The 17,134-nt window shown below is 40.6% G+C and overlaps 1 protein-coding gene across 1 annotated transcript in view; it reads left to right on the forward strand.

The window, feature by feature from the left end:
* LOC143544026 (uncharacterized) overlaps positions 1 to 1,816 on the forward strand; it is a 79,200-nt gene extending 77,384 nt beyond the window's left edge. The window contains exon 2 of the mRNA XM_077036207.1: positions 1,538 to 1,816. Within this exon, the coding sequence (XP_076892322.1) occupies positions 1,538 to 1,571 (34 nt within the window). The 3' untranslated portion in view covers positions 1,572 to 1,816. The remainder of the gene's footprint in view (positions 1 to 1,537) is intronic.
* Positions 1,817 to 17,134: the final 15,318 nt, after the last annotated feature.

Here is a 17,134-nt window from a genome sequence, read left to right on the forward strand (position 1 = left end):
GTATACACTTTTTTATAAAAATTGATGACCATATATACAATATATGTGATTTATACGGGTCGTATTTGGCTCGTTTATCTTAACGAGCTTAAATGTTGAGCTCAAGCTTAGCTCGTCAAAAGCTCAAGACTGTTTGGGGCTGGTTGACCCAGCTTGTTTATTATTAAATTTTCTAAAAAAAATTGAGGTTTTTTAATATTCTAGGCATACTTGTTGCTTACATATGATAAAAATTTGAGGTTTTTTTTAACATCTAGTCCACATGCATTAAAATAAAAGTGCACCCCAAAATACATAATGTTTCAAATTACTTTCAGCCCAATCTTATCAACCATCATAAAAACCTGAAAATCTGTTTTAAGCTTAAAAAACTGAAAATCTGTTTCAAGCTTACATCCCATGCAGAAAACATAGCAGAAGGAAAGCAAATGTACCTTTGAATGATGTTGAATGGGTATGTGATTGGTGTTGTAATAAAAATGTTGGTTTGAAGATACAAATGATGAGAGTTTAAGTTGAGACATTGAGATTGAAAGATTAATATATAGTTGTTGTTGTTGTTGTTAATTCCTGGTACAATTTAAATGCAAAATGATTAGATACATAAAGAATGGAAAAAAAAACAAAAACAAAACCCTAATGTTATACAGAAACAAAAGGCCTAAATCAAGTTAACCCTAATCTGTACTGCATAAAACAAATTGGGGTTAAAGGACGAGCTGAATGTTGAACATAATACAAACCTGGAGTCTGTATATGTGCAGATTATAATGAACAAATAATGAGAGAAGATGAAAATGTGTGCTCACTGCTCAGTGGAGAAGAAAGAAGAAGATGCCTGATGATATATCTTAGATTATTAGATTTTAATTAATGTTTTGGGCCAAAAATACGTGAGGACGCGTTCGTTTCGCTAATTTTAATTCTAACGAACACGCTATTTCATGGGATTTTAATTTTAATTTTTTTAAATTTCAACTAATATTTGTGAAACAAACGCGCTCTAACACTGCATTCTTAGTCTTAAAATATAAGAAAAAGAAATGATAAGATTGGATAGTGGTGGGAAGAAAGGAAAAGAAATTATACACTTAAAATGAATTCTCGAGTTAAAATAAAAAAGAAAATAAAAAAAGTGTTAATTACATTCTTGAGTTAGATCGAAAGAAAATGATAGGGAAACAAATTATAACTTTACAATTATGTCCTCATAACAACATGGAAAAAATAATTGAGATATGATTAATTAGTAATATTGTAATGAGCTATAAACTTTCCTTCACAATCATGTCATATTTGGCAGGAAAGTTTTGAAGGAAAAAAGGCCCACGTTTTCTTTTAATGAAAAAACTTATGAACGAAAAAAGAAAAATTTTCTTATCTTTTCTTTTCCAATACCTTAAATAAAAACTCAAGAATGCAGTGTAAAAGAAAACGAGCTTGGACTCCTAGTAAGAGATTGTTACGTTATTTATTTTGTTATTAAGTTCAAGGACCATTTATGTTTTTATTTGTTTGTTTGGGTTGCTATTGTAAGTTGGATTATATTTAAGTTACGTATTATGATATGAATGGTTATGTTTTGGAGATAAACCCTAGCATCTCTTTCTAGTTTCTTTGTTAATCTGTTCTTTCCCTATCAAGGGTATCAAAGCATTCCAGTCGATCCTCTCGACATATCTCATATCACCATGACGAACACCAGGAATCAAGAAGTTGATAACACTCTCAAGGACCATGGCAAGGCCATCGCAGATCTTCAAGAAACCCTAGCTGCACTGATGAAACAGCAAGAACAGTTGATGAAACAACAAGAGCAATCCCTTAAACAACAAGAAGAGATCCTACAACCATTCAAGGAGCATTCAAGCGATGGCAGTTTTAGCGGCGGCGTCGGCAGTTTTAGCGGCGGTGGCGGGTCTGGTAAGGGGCTGTTTAGTGAGGTTGATTCGCGGGTGGGTATTCGGCCTATGCGGTTTGGAAAAGTAGAGTTTCCAAAGTTTTCGGGGGTATATGTTGAAGGTTGGATTTACCGCTAACACTTCCTCACCATCGACGAGACGCCGACAAATCTCAAACTAAGGCACGCGGTTATACACCTTGAGGGGGATGCGATTGAATGGCATCAATCTTATATGAAAACACGAGGGCTTACCGTGGCTAAACTACCATGGGGAAGACTATGTTTTGGCTGTTTCGGCTCGTTTCTCAAAAGCCATGTTTGAAGATGCAATGGAAGAAATAACATCTCTTGTACAAATTGCTGATGATATCGATGGCCTACGAGAATATAATTTAGGTTTTGATCGCTTGCTTAATAAAGTTACCATTAGTGAACCATATGCCGTGTAAGGCCCCGTTCCCGGTAGCCCTACTTTAGCGTCGTATTTACTCATAAACACAGTTCTACAAATCAGAGTTAGTTAAAACTTTCGCGGAATATAAAACTTTAACCGTTTATTACAAACATTTAATCTTTTCTTTAAAACCATAACATATATTTAACACATCATTTCTTCCATCTTCAGATGTCAGCCGTTCAATCAATGACATGTGCCATCCTCATGCCGGCTCTTTAGTTCGCTCACCTGCGTGCATACTAAAAGTCAGCTACGCTGAGTGAGTTCTAGTTAATCAAGCAACTTACCATACAACCACTTCATACAATATGTATGTATCCGAAGACACATAATCCACTGTCTAACCTGTCCACCTTACCACTTAACCACTTAACTGCCCCTAACCACTTAGCCACTTGTTTACGGAAACACATAGAGGCTTGCCCTCTCACGTGTTCACGTTATGCCACTTAATAACAGGGGCACGTATAGGCTTTCCCTATCACGCACTCACGTTATGCCACTTAATAACGAAGGCACGTATAGGCTTTCCCTATCACGCACTCACGTTATGCCACTTAATAACGAAGGCACGTATAGGATTTCCCTATCACGCACTCACGTTATGCCACTAACACCCTTACTAGACTCTTGCCACTTCTAACACACTCTACCTCTACCTGCCTATATCACACTTCATATCAGTTCATTATTTACGTAATAAGCAAGTCACATCATAGCATTCATACACACTAACAACCACTTGGAATTTACTATCCTTGGCGATACGTGCAATATCCGAAGATCGTTCACGTACCGACAAGCATTATAAAATAGCTACCTCGTATAACATCTATAGCATACACTTACCACTTAAGGTAAGTGTATTCACACTTCACATCGAGTATGCACACAACCCCGAAAACATAACAAGGAAATGGGGCTAGAAACTCACCTGAATGCGGTTCCTTTCTCCGTTTATCGTGGTTCCTCTCTTTAACTGTGCTCTGCTAACTGTATATAGGTTACACGTATCAATACTCATCCTATCGTATCAAATTATTTCAACTTAGTGCTAAGTTAAACTCAGGTGAAGTTAAGCTCAGGTGAAGTTAACCTCGGGTGAAGTTATCCTCAGGCGAAGTTAACCTTAGGTGAAGTTATCAACAGGTGAAGTTAACCTTAGCGAAGTTAACCTTAGGCGAAGTTAACCTCAGGCAAAGTTAACCTTAGGTGAAGTTATCAACAGGTGAAGTTACCTTAGCGAAGTTAACCTTAGGCGAAGTTAACCTCAGGCGAAGTTAACCTTAGGTGAAGTTATCAACAGGTGAAGTTGACCTTAGGTGAAGTTAACCTCAGGCGAAGTTAACCTTAGATGAAGTTATCAACAGGTGAAGTTAACCTTAGCGAAGTTAACCTTAGGCGAAGTTAACCTCAGGCGAAGTTAACCTTAGGTGAAGTTATCAACAGGTGGTGGCGGTTTTGATTTTAACTTCATTAACACCCATGTTCAACCCGTAACCCTTAATGATTGTCACACCCTCAAAATCCACTAACGGAGTTTTACCGTCAGAGGGTGTGAACTGGCAGGATCGGAATCATTAGTTACAACCAAACCCAAGAAAACGTTTAAATGAAAAATAAGTGCGGAAGCGTAAAACCTTAATTCAAAAGTTGCGTCACGCAGGACGACTTAAAACCAAATGTAAATGTTAAAATTAAGTTTGCAGAGTAAGATGTTTAACAATTAATGCATGCTCCTAAACCGCGCGCCCGCCTCGGCTACCTGAGAATAACATACTAAAAGTGTCAACACAAGGTTGGTGAGTTCACAAGTTAAATAAGGTAAATTGTTTAGCGTTTTGCGTAACCTCGTTACGATGTTTAAATGTTGCGTAACCCCGTTACGACGTTTGAGTGTGTAACCACGTTACAGCGTTTAAGTGTTGCGTAACCCCGTTACGGCGTTTGAGTGTGTAACCACGTTACAGCGTTTAAGTGTTTTGCATTACCAGATAGTGTTATGTCAAATTATATATCGATAGGTAGCTAATCTATACAACAAGTATCGCTAAGTGGTTCGCGACCGAAGCTGACTGTTTATCAAGTGCCCGTCACCAGGTCCTCCAGACCATGGTAAGTGTTAGCCAAAATTTACACCCACTCAACCTCCAGTTGAGCTTAGCGTCGGGTGGGGTTTGTCAAACCCAGTAGTACTACCCAAAAGTGACTCGCTATTCCAAATATTAACCGGTCCGATGTGTGGGACTTCAAATGTTACGTATGTCGCTTAGCCTTTACAAGTGATATATAATTTATAACAAAATCTTTCATATGCGTTTATCTTAGAAAATATGTTTATCGGAGTATGTTATCTCCCCCAAGTGAAAAACGTTTGAAAACAGTTTAAGAGTGGGGTAAGTGAACTCACTGTTTGCGAAGAATATCCGATCTAGATCACCGAGTGACGCGCGTCGTACAAAACTCTCTAGCGTTCTAAAATAACAAAGAGATTTTCTAAGTATCGGAATGTTTAACGAGTCTCTAGACTCGGCACATAATACCTATGCACGTAACATGTTTCGTGTTTCGTTTGTGAATCGTGTGTGACTTGAACAAGTACAATTGTGATACGATACATGAGTGAGCAATTACTTTCGTGTCACGTATTAATAACATACTTATTAGCAATTATTCCCGTAAGGGCATTTTGGTCAACAAACAAAGACTAACTAACCATTATTCCCCATAAGGGCAATTTGGTCAATTCATGGCAATCAAACTAGCAACTATTCCCCGCAAGGGTATTTTGGTCAAAATACAACAATTATATAAAAACTATCATATTTCATGCATTCCTACACAACTCAGCAGCTAGTTTCGTTATGACAGAATTTCTACTTGAAAGATTACACTAGTTCACCGATTATAACGTCTCAATTAATTCACCAAAAATTACCACAGAAGCATACATATCTTAGGTTTCCAGAACATGTTTTATCTTATTTTTATTCCATATAGATTGCTCATAATGATCAAAACACTACAGTAAACTCATATCAGTCAGATTCATGCGCAACAGAATGTTATTTGAAATTCCCGTTAAACGAAAAATCCAATAAATGCAAGACCACTTGGGTTTGGTTCCTAACCCAGTGAGTCAACTTCCAGAAGTGGAACCAACCCAATTGGTCTCGTGGTTCATGAGATATAACATTTACAACATAACCTAACAGCAGGTCTAACAGCTCAGCTTTGCATCACGTTTTCGTAAAATCATAAAAGTATACTTCCACTTATCCAAAAATTACGAATTTATACTTCATAGAAACTAGACTCAACCTAGTTTACTGCAGTACCCACAATCTCAATCAATTTTCACGTTTACACTTCGTTACAGTCAGTTAAACATCGTATATACATTCTGTCCAGAATCTGTTCACATCAAAACTCAACAAAATAACAATCTATGAACTATTATGCATCCATATAACCCTCTAGACACTATAACTACTATCAATGCATATCAATCACACCATACATACAAGATTAGGGTTTGTGTTTTAATTCAAATCAAGAACAACAATCAATCATGTATCAATATCTATCTAGTTTATCAATCATCATGAATTCAACAACCATCATGTTAACTCATACATACTTATCAAAATCGGCTGCCTAGGGTTCTTAATTAACCCATTAAACATCAAAATTAAACAACAAGAAGGTAAAGGATGATCAATTATACCTTCCTAGCACCTAGTTCTTGGATTAAACACTTGATTAGGGTTTGTATGTGTGTATGAAAGTGACGGCAGCCTTGGAGAGGGGAGGTGAGAGCTCCGATCGGGATTTGGAAGGAATAATAATAATAGGTTAGGGTTTAGTTTAGGATATATTTATAAGCAAACAAGTTACACTCTAGTCCTTCTACTTTCAAGTGTTGTTTTTCTAGAACATTCCATCATACTTGGACAATAAGTTAACATGACCATAGTATTATCACATAGCACATAATCCTAACACATAATAATCATATAATTATTGTTTTTACGTTTGTCGTTTATTTATCAATCGTTTGCGTCAACTCGTTTGCGTTTCGGTGCAAATCCCGAAAGACTACCCATGTAGTGAGTGTTAAGCGTCATTTAAACCCTAGTTTAAATGTAATGAAGTGTGCGTTATAGATTCAACGATCTTAAAGTTCGAATTGACGGAGTTGAGTTAACGAGGTTAACCTGAAATTGACGATTTTCACATCATTCCCATGTTAAAGAATTTTCGTCCCGAAAATTTGAGTCAAGTCGTGATGAGAGCCTGAAAAAGTAAGAAAGATTTTCAGTTTGTCATATCATCCCCTAGTAGAAAGAAATTTCGTCCCGAAATTTAGTTCATACCTCCGGTGATGTTTGACGGTTTGCCGGGTTTCGCGGTTTTCGGTGTTTGGTTAGCCCTTCAAAAAGGTGAGGATACTTTTTCATCATGTGATCCTCGCGTTCCCATGTGAACTCCGGTCCACGTCTCGAGTTCCAACGAACCTTAACGATTGGAATTTTGCTGCGTTTGAGCGTTTTGGTTTCCCAATCCAAAACCTCGACTGGTTCCTCAATGAACCGTAACTGTTCATCGACTTGTAGTTCCTCCAAAGGGACTACTTGGGTTTCATCAGATAGGCATTTCTTCAAATTTGATACGTGGAATACATCGTGTACACCACTGAGTTCTGTTGGTAGGTCCAGTCGGTACGCCACCGGACCAATGCGCTCAGTTATCCGGTACGGACCAACATATCGTGGGTTGAGTTTGTTTCGCTTACCAAAGCGAACCACACCTTTCCAAGGTGAGACTTTGAGTAACACTCGATCGTTTACTTGAAATTCGAGAGGTTTTCGGCGCTTGTCGGCGTAACTCTTTTGGCGATCTCGTGCTGCTGCCATGCGATTTCGGATTTGAACAATCTTTTCCGAGGTTTCGAGTACCAGTTCCGGACCAGTGATTTGGCTATCACCCACCTCTGCCCAGCAGAGTGGTGATCGACACTTCCGTCCGTACAGCGCTTCAAACGGCGCTGCCTTAATACTTGCGTGGTAGCTGTTATTATACGAAAACTCTACCAAGGGTAAGTGGGGTTCCCAACTTTTTCCGAAATCTAAGACGCATGCACGCAACATATCCTCCAGGGTCTGAATAGTCCGTTCACTTTGCCCATCCGTCTGAGGATGGTATGCGGTACTCATATCGAGACGTGTGCCCAGTGCGCTTTGCAGCGACTTCCAAAAGTGTGAGGTAAAACGAGAATCTCGATCGGAAATGATCGAGACAGGCACTCCGTGTCTCGACACTACTTCCTTCATGTAGACACGAGTCAGTCTTTCCATTTTGTCTGTTTCCTTAATCGCTAGGAAGTGCGCCGATTTAGTCAACCGGTCAACGATCACCCAGATGGTATCGCATCCCGTCGGTGTTTTAGGCAAACCCGTAATAAAGTCCATTGAGATGTGTTCCCATTTCCACATTGGGAGTTCCGGTTGTTGCAGTAGACCAGATGGTTTCTGGTATTCTATCTTGACTCTGGCACAAGTCAAGCATTTGCTCACGTAGGTGGCAATGTCGGCTTTCATGTTCGGCCACCAGTAAAGTTCCTTTAAATCATGATACATTTTATCTGAGCCAGGGTGGATAGAATATCGGGACTTGTGAGCTTCGTCCATCACTAGAGTTCTCAACTCTCCGTATCGTGGAACCCAAATCCGGTTCTCAAAATATCGGACCCCGTCCGATCTGGTTTCAAGTTGCTTGCTCATGCCCCGCATGAGTTCCGATGGAAGATTATCATCTTTCAAAGCTTCCAGTTGCGCATCGCGAATCTGATCGGGTAAGCTGGCATGAATCGTGAGTTGCAATGCTCTCACTCGTCTGGGTTTATCTGTTTCTTTCCTGCTGAGGGCGTCGGCCACCACATTGGCCTTGCCAGGGTGGTACTTGATGGCACAATCATAATCTTTAAGCAGCTCGACCCAACGACGCTGTCGCATGTTCAGCTCCTTCTGATCGTAGATATGTTGGAGACTCTTGTGGTCGGTGTAAATGGTAAACTTGGTACCGTACAAGTAATGCCTCCATATCTTAAGAGCAAACACTACAGCTCCGAGTTCCAAATCGTGGGTCGTGTAGTTCTTCTCGTGAACCCGTAGTTGTCTAGAGGCGTAGGCTATAACCTTATCGAGTTGCATCAGCACACAACCGAGACCTTGTATAGATGCGTCACAGTGTACCTCAAAATTTTCTGTTCCCTCGGGGAGGGCTAAAATAGGGGCGCTACAAAGCTTGGTTTTCAACAGTTGAAAAGCGGATTCCTGCGCGTCACCCCAGTTGTACTTAGTGCCCTTGTGAGTCAAAGCGGTGAGGGGTTGAGCAATCTTTGAAAATCCCTCGATGAAACTCCGATAGTAGCCGGCCAGTCCTAGGAATTGTCGCACCTCAGTCGGAGTCTTAGGTGCTTCCCAGTTTTTGATGGCCTCTACCTTACCGGGATCGACATGGATACCATTCTCGTTGATCACATGTCCTAAAAAGTGAACCTCGCGAAGCCAAAATTCACATTTCGAGAGTTTAGCATACAGTTGTTCCTTCTTCAGTAGTTCCAGAATTATCCTTAAGTGCTCTTCGTGGTCAGTCTCGTTCTTGGAGTAGACGAGAATATCATCAATGAAAATAATCACAAACTTGTCGAGGTACGCCTTGCATACTCGATTCATGAGATCCATAAATACGGCTGGTGCGTTGGTTAGGCCAAAAGGCATAACTGAAAACTCGTAGTGACCATACCGTGTTCTGAAAGCCGTCTTTGAAATATCTTCTTCGCGCACTCTCACCTGGTGATAACCGGATCGTAGATCGATCTTCGAGTAGTAACTCGATCCCTGAAGCTGGTCAAACAAATCATCAATTCGGGGTAAAGGATAACGGTTCTTGACCGTCACTTTGTTCAACTCCCGGTAGTCGATGCACATTCGGAAAGTCCCGTCTTTCTTTCGGACAAACAAGACAGGGGCTCCCCATGGCGATGAGCTAGGTCGGATAAAACCTTTATCCAACAAATCTTGCAACTGGGTGGACAACTCCTGAAGTTCCGCCGGTGCGAGCCGATACGGGGCTCGTGCTATGGGTGCTGCACCGGGTGTCAACTCGATTTGGAATTCGACTTGACGAATAGGAGGGAGTCCAGGCAAATCCTCCGGGAAAACTTCCGGGAAGTCTCGCACAACCGGTATGTCTTCAATTCGTTTCTCCTCCGCGGGTTTCTCAACAATCTGCGCCAAAATTGCCGGATGACCCTTTCGTAAATACTTCTGTGCCTTCATAAGGGTAATGATGCTGGTGGTCATGCCGCTTCTCTCGCCTCGGACCGAAATGATCTCGCCGGAAGGGGTGGTAATATGGACTATCTTATCATGACATATAATCTCCGCTCGGTTCTCGGATAACCAGTCCATGCCGACAACGACATCGAAACTACTAAGCGTAAAAGGAATAAGGTCAATGTCAAAGACATGACCTGACAATTTCAACTTACATCCCGCAAGTATATGAGTTGTTATTACAGTTTTACCGTTAGCTAATTCAACAGGAAACTTAGCGTCTAACGGGGTTGGAGTAAGGTTTAAAAGTTGGCTAAAGGCCTTTGACACAAAACTCCTATCAGCTCCAGTGTCAAACAAAACAGAAGCAAAACAATCGTTTACAGGGAACTTACCAGACACCACATGCGGATCTCTGCGGGCTTGACCCGATCCAATCACAAACGCTCTTCCTTTGCCATTTCCTCCACCGTTACTGCCACTTCCATTACCCCCATTATTGTCATTCTGTTTCAGCTTGGGGCAATCCTTACGGAAATGACTTTCCTGTCCGCATTCAAAACATCCCTTAGTAGTCATCGGTGGCTTAGGAGCACCCTTCGCCGCAAAGTCTCCTCTACATTCCTTCGCTTGATGACCTATCTTTCCGCATCTTTGACACTTGACACGGTCACATTGACCAACATGATGAAAGTTGCACCTGTTGCACTTTGAATATTTCCCAACATATCCGCTCGAAACCTGCCCGCTACCGTTGTTGTTGTTGTTGTGATTCTGAGTGTTGAAACTCCGAGTAAATTCGGGCTTACGGTAGTGGTGTTGCGGTGGGAGGTTTGAGGATGAAGATCTGGTGTTGTCAAACTTTCTCTTCCCGCTGTTCGGGTTGCTGTTGTTGTTACTGTTGCTGACGTGGTCATTACTCGGGTTGTCACGGGCTTTAACAGTCGAACCCCTCGGTGGTAACGCACCCTGGGTCACAGCCTGATCCGTCAGTTTGTGAGCCAAACGGATCGCTTGTTGGATCGTGGCTGGTCTGGAAGACGTCACCATACCCTGAATCTGTGGTGCTAACCCATCAATGTACATCTCTATTCTCTTGCTCGGCGGATCCACCATCCGCGGACACATCACAGCCAACTCGTGCGAACGAGTAGTGTAGGCTTCAATCTCCGAACCTACCATCTTTAGTGACCAAAATTCTGATTCTAACTTCGAAATTTCTTCCCTCGGACAGTACTCCTCTCGCATCATGCTTTTGAACTCCTCCCAGTTCTTCGCGTTAGCCAGTTCCAATCCAAGGATCTGGACGTTCGAATTCCACCAAGTGAGGGCGGAATCCTCAAGTGTCCCAGCAGCGAATTTGACCCTACTGGCAGGGGGACAGTTACACATCTCAAAGGCCGACTCGGCCTTCTCAGCCCAACGCAGGAAGCCTATAGCTCCCTCTGTGCCCTTAAACGTACTGGGCTTGCAGTCAAGGTAGTTCTTGAAAGTACATGCTCCATTCGGACCTCCTGTTTGATTTTGAACGTGTGCAGCTAAAGCGGCAGCAACATGGTCATTCAGCAGGGTTTGGAGTTCAGCTGCAGTCATGCTGATGTTATCACGTCCTCGTCCAGCGTTTCTTCCGGCCATTTCCTAGAATCATAGTATAAAATGTTAAACATGAATTTTTCTTTCATATACAACACACCATACATGTAATAAAAGATAGGTAAGAAAAAAAATAAGAAACAACATCACATCACAACCACATATTAGTCTAAATAAAAATTCATGATTAAAACCATTGTATTCGCTACAAAGTATTTCCAATCAATCCTTAAAATCATAGAAAAATAATAGTTCGGATGGAGACAACCCCTCCATCTAAGTGTCATCATCACTAGATGTCGTCATCTGAGGACACCTCTGAATGTGCCTCCTCCTCAGCCGGTTCCTCCTCCGGTTCTTCTTCGGGTTCCTCCTCGGGATCTTCCTCGGGATCCTCCTCAGGCTCCTCTTCGGGATCTTCTTCAGGTTCTACTTCAGGCTCTGCCTCGGGCTCGGCCTCAGGCTCTGCCTCAGGTTCTGCTGCGTTCTGAGCAAGTTGCATTTGTAGGATATCGCAACGTTCTAACGCTATCTCAGTTCGGGTCCTTGCTTCTTGGAGTTGCTCTTTCAAGTCTATCATTTCGGCTTGCATCTTCATCATAACCTTCATCTGTTGATCACTAGCCCCTTGCATTTCTTTCATTGCCGCTGCCATGCGGGCAATCTCCTCCTTATTCTCGGTTTCGTCTTTTAACAATCTGGAAACGTTCTCTCTTGTGTAGCGCATGTAACCCACATCACGCTCCAAACAAGAGACGACAGCTGCGAGAACTCGCTCCACGGGTTCGGTTATGGGTGGTAGGGTGTTAGGGTAAGCAGGGTGGTTCGGGTGAGGCAATGGGGGAACTTGTTCACGGTAGACCATACGTCTGATCATGTTGGGGTACCATTCCCAGCTAACGTTGTTGTCATACAAGCCTCCGGATAGGCGGTACCTCTTTGGTGCAGGAGCTTCGAGTTCCGGGACTACACGGGGTGGCGAGGCAGTAGGTAACTGCGGTTCCTTCCCGTGAGCATGCGTCATCGAATCGGATGATGATGAGGGTGTCGTCGACATTTCTACAGGTAAGCCGTGTATATGCGCGCGTATGAGTGAAGGAGGTAAGGAAATAAGATTTCAAGACTACACAAACCTATGCAGTGCGTATCATTATAACTAATGGGTCGTCGCGGTTATAGTCTAGTATGCATGCAGTTTCTAGTTCGCTATAACCAATGGCTCTGATACCAATCTGTCACACCCTCAAAATCCACTAACGGAGTTTTACCGTCAGAGGGTGTGAACTGGCAGGATCGGAATCATTAGTTACAACCAAACCCAAGAAAACGTTTAAATGAAAAATAAGTGCGGAAGCGTAAAACCTTAATTCAAAAGTTGCGTCACGCAGGACGACTTAAAACCAAATGTAAATGTTAAAATTAAGTTTGCAGAGTAAGATGTTTAACAATTAATGCATGCTCCTAAACCGCGCGCCCGCCTCGGCTACCTGAGAATAACATACTAAAAGTGTCAACACAAGGTTGGTGAGTTCACAAGTTAAATAAGGTAAATTGTTTAGCGTTTTGCGTAACCTCGTTACGATGTTTAAATGTTGCGTAACCCCGTTACGACGTTTGAGTGTGTAACCACGTTACAGCGTTTAAGTGTTGCGTAACCCCGTTACGGCGTTTGAGTGTGTAACCACGTTACAGCGTTTAAGTGTTTTGCATTACCAGATAGTGTTATGTCAAATTATATATCGATAGGTAGCTAATCTATACAACAAGTATCGCTAAGTGGTTCGCGACCGAAGCTGACTGTTTATCAAGTGCCCGTCACCAGGTCCTCCAGACCATGGTAAGTGTTAGCCAAAATTTACACCCACTCAACCTCCAGTTGAGCTTAGCGTCGGGTGGGGTTTGTCAAACCCAGTAGTACTACCCAAAAGTGACTCGCTATTCCAAATATTAACCGGTCCGATGTGTGGGACTTCAAATGTTACGTATGCCGCTTAGCCTTTACAAGTGATATATAATTTATAACAAAATCTTTCATATGCGTTTATCTCAGAAAATATGTTTATCGGAGTATGTTATCTCCCCCAAGTGAAAAACGTTTGAAAACAGTTTAAGAGTGGGGTAAGTGAACTCACTGTTTGCGAAGAATATCCGATCTAGATCACCGAGTGACGCGCGTCGTACAAAACTCTCTAGCGTTCTAAAATAACAAAGAGATTTTCTAAGTATCGGAATGTTTAACGAGTCTCTAGACTCGGCACATAATACCTATGCACGTAACATGTTTCGTGTTTCGTTTGTGAATCGTGTGTGACTTGAACAAGTACAATTGTGATACGATACATGAGTGAGCAATTACTTTCGTGTCACGTATTAATAACATACTTATTAGCAATTATTCCCGTAAGGGCATTTTGGTCAACAAACAAAGACTAACTAACCATTATTCCCCATAAGGGCAATTTGGTCAATTCATGGCAATCAAACTAGCAACTATTCCCCGCAAGGGTATTTTGGTCAAAATACAACAATTATATAAAAACTATCATATTTCATGCATTCCTACACAACTCAGCAGCTAGTTTCGTTATGACAGAATTTCTACTTGAAAGATTACACTAGTTCACCGATTATAACGTCTCAATTAATTCACCAAAAATTACCACAGAAGCATACATATCTTAGGTTTCCAGAACATGTTTTATCTTATTTTTATTCCATATAGATTGCTCATAATGATCAAAACACTACAGTAAACTCATATCAGTCAGATTCATGCGCAACAGAATGTTATTTGAAATTCCCGTTAAACGAAAAATCCAATAAATGCAAGACCACTTGGGTTTGGTTCCTAACCCAGTGAGTCAACTTCCAGAAGTGGAACCAACCCAATTGGTCTCGTGGTTCATGAGATATAACATTTACAACATAACCTAACAGCAGGTCTAACAGCTCAGCTTTGCATCATGTTTTCGTAAAATCATAAAAGTATACTTCCACTTATCCAAAAATTACGAATTTATACTTCATAGAAACTAGACTCAACCTAGTTTACTGCAGTACCCACAATCTCAATCAATTTTCACGTTTACACTTCGTTACAGTCAGTTAAACATCGTATATACATTCTGTCCAGAATCTGTTCACATCAAAACTCAACAAAATAACAATCTATGAACTATTATGCATCCATATAACCCTCTAGACACTATAACTACTATCCATGCATATCAATCACACCATACATACAAGATTAGGGTTTGTGTTTTAATTCAAATCAAGAACAACAATCAATCATGTATCAATATCTATCTAGTTTATCAATCATCATGAATTCAACAACCATCATGTTAACTCATACATACTTATCAAAATCGGCTGCCTAGGGTTCTTAATTAACCCATTAAACATCAAAATTAAACAACAAGAAGGTAAAGGATGATCAATTATACCTTCCTAGCACCTAGTTCTTGGATTAAACACTTGATTAGGGTTTGTATGTGTGTATGAAAGTGACGGCAGCCTTGGAGAGGGGAGGTGAGAGCTCCGATCGGGATTTGGAAGGAATAATAATAATAGGTTAGGGTTTAGTTTAGGATATATTTATAAGCAAACAAGTTACACTCTAGTCCTTCTACTTTCAAGTGTTGTTTTTCTAGAACATTCCATCATACTTGGACAATAAGTTAACATGACCATAGTATTATCACATAGCACATAATCCTAACACATAATAATCATATAATTATTGTTTTTACGTTTGTCGTTTATTTATCAATCGTTTGCGTCAACTCGTTTGCGTTTCGGTGCAAATCCCGAAAGACTACCCATGTAGTGAGTGTTAAGCGTCATTTAAACCCTAGTTTAAATGTAATGAAGTGTGCGTTATAGATTCAACGATCTTAAAGTTCGAATTGACGGAGTTGAGTTAACGAGGTTAACCTGAAATTGACGATTTTCACAATGATGATGTTAATCAGTCTCGCGAACATCCCCATGGCCGTTTTTAAACAAGGTTCGGCCCGAAAACGCGTAAAGGTTGGACCTTTAAGTTAAAACGTTCAATACTAGTTTAAGGTCCTCTTTTAATCGAGCCGTACATGATTATGGTTTCATTAGTTTCGTTTTGGTATCAAGTTTACAGCTTTTCGTTCTATTTACACCCGATCTAATCTTGTTCTAAGTTTCACGATTAAACGTTATTAAAAACATAAACTTTAAAGGCGAACGGCTTACCTCGATGCGTTCTTCGGTCTCGGTTAGCTTGCTTAAGGGCTCTAGATCTTGTGTGTCACACCCTCAAAATCCACTAACGGAGTTTTACCGTCAGAGGGTGTGAACAAACAGGATCGGAATCATTAGTTACAATCAAACCATAAATAAAGTTTTTCAAGCCACGGAAACGTTTAAGTGTAAATAAATGCGGAAGCGTAAAAACCATAAGACAAATGTTGCGTCACGCAGGACGACTTAAAACCCAATTGATAACAGTTTAAAACAAGTTTGCATAAACAATAGCGTATCAAATAATGCATGATCCTATACCGCGCGCCCGCCTCGGCTACCTAAGAATAACATACTAAAAGTGTCAACACGGGGTTGGTGAGTTCACAAGTGTATATAAAATAAAGCGTTTGCGTTTAGCGTTTTGCGTTTAGCGTTTAGCGTTACCAGATAGTGTTAAATCGATTATATATCTATAGGTAGCTAGCCTATAAAGCAAGTATTACTAAGTGTTCGACACCGAAGCTGACTGTTTATCATGTGCCTTGCCACCAGGTCTATCCCGACCATGGTAATGTGTTAGCCAAAATTACACCCACTCGACCTCCAGTCGAGCTTAGCGTTGGGTGGGGTTTGTCAAACCCAGTAGTACTACTCAACAGTGACTCGCTATTATCCAATATTAAACGGTTCGATGTGTGAAGGACTTCAATTGTTTCGTTTTCCACTTAGCCTTTACAAGTGATATATAATTTCATAACAAAATCTAAAAGCGTATTCGGAGTATGTTATCTCCCCCAAGTGAAAAGTGTTTAAAAAGTTTAAAAAGGGGAAAGTGAAACTCACTGTTTGCGAAGAATTCCCAAAAACAAGTCACCCAAGTGATGCGCGTCACAGAAAACTCTCACTAGCGTTCTATAACAACAAGGAGATTTTCTAAGAGTCGGAACTATTATCGAGTCTCTAGACCCGGCACATAATTCCTATGCACAAAATACGTTTCGTGTTTCGTTTGTGACTCGTGTGTGACTTAACAAGCACATTTGTGATACATTACATGTTGTGAGCAATTATTTACGTGTCAAGTATTAATAGTGTACATTACTAGCAATTATTCCCCGCAAGGGCAAATTGGTCAAAACATAACAATTATCTAGCAATTAGCACGTTTCATGTATTTTTCACAAAGTTCAGCAGCTAGTTTCATCAAGACAGAATTCTACTTGAAAGATTACTCTATTCAACAGATAATAGAATCTCAATTAATTCACCAAAAATCATCACAATAGCATACATGAATTAGGTTTCCAGAACATATTTTATTGTATTTTTATTCTACATATATTTCTCACAATGATCAAAACATTACAGCAAACTCACAGCAGTCAAAATCATGCGCAACAGAATGTTATTTGTTATTACCGTTAAATGAAAAATCCAATTAATGCAAGAACAATTGGGTTAGGTTCTTAACTCAACAAGTTAACTTCCAGAAGTGGAACCAACCCATTTGGTCTTGTAGTTCATGAGTTATGATATTTAGAAAACAACCTAACAGCAGGTTTCACAATTCAGATTTGCACTTCAGTTTTGTAAAATCATAAAGATTAACTTTTACTC

Source organism: Bidens hawaiensis, unplaced genomic scaffold (genome assembly GCF_021521415.1).
Source record: "Bidens hawaiensis isolate Kalapana, Puna unplaced genomic scaffold, B.hawaiensis_p1.1 tig00013425_1, whole genome shotgun sequence".
NCBI lineage: Eukaryota > Viridiplantae > Streptophyta > Magnoliopsida > Asterales > Asteraceae > Bidens > Bidens hawaiensis.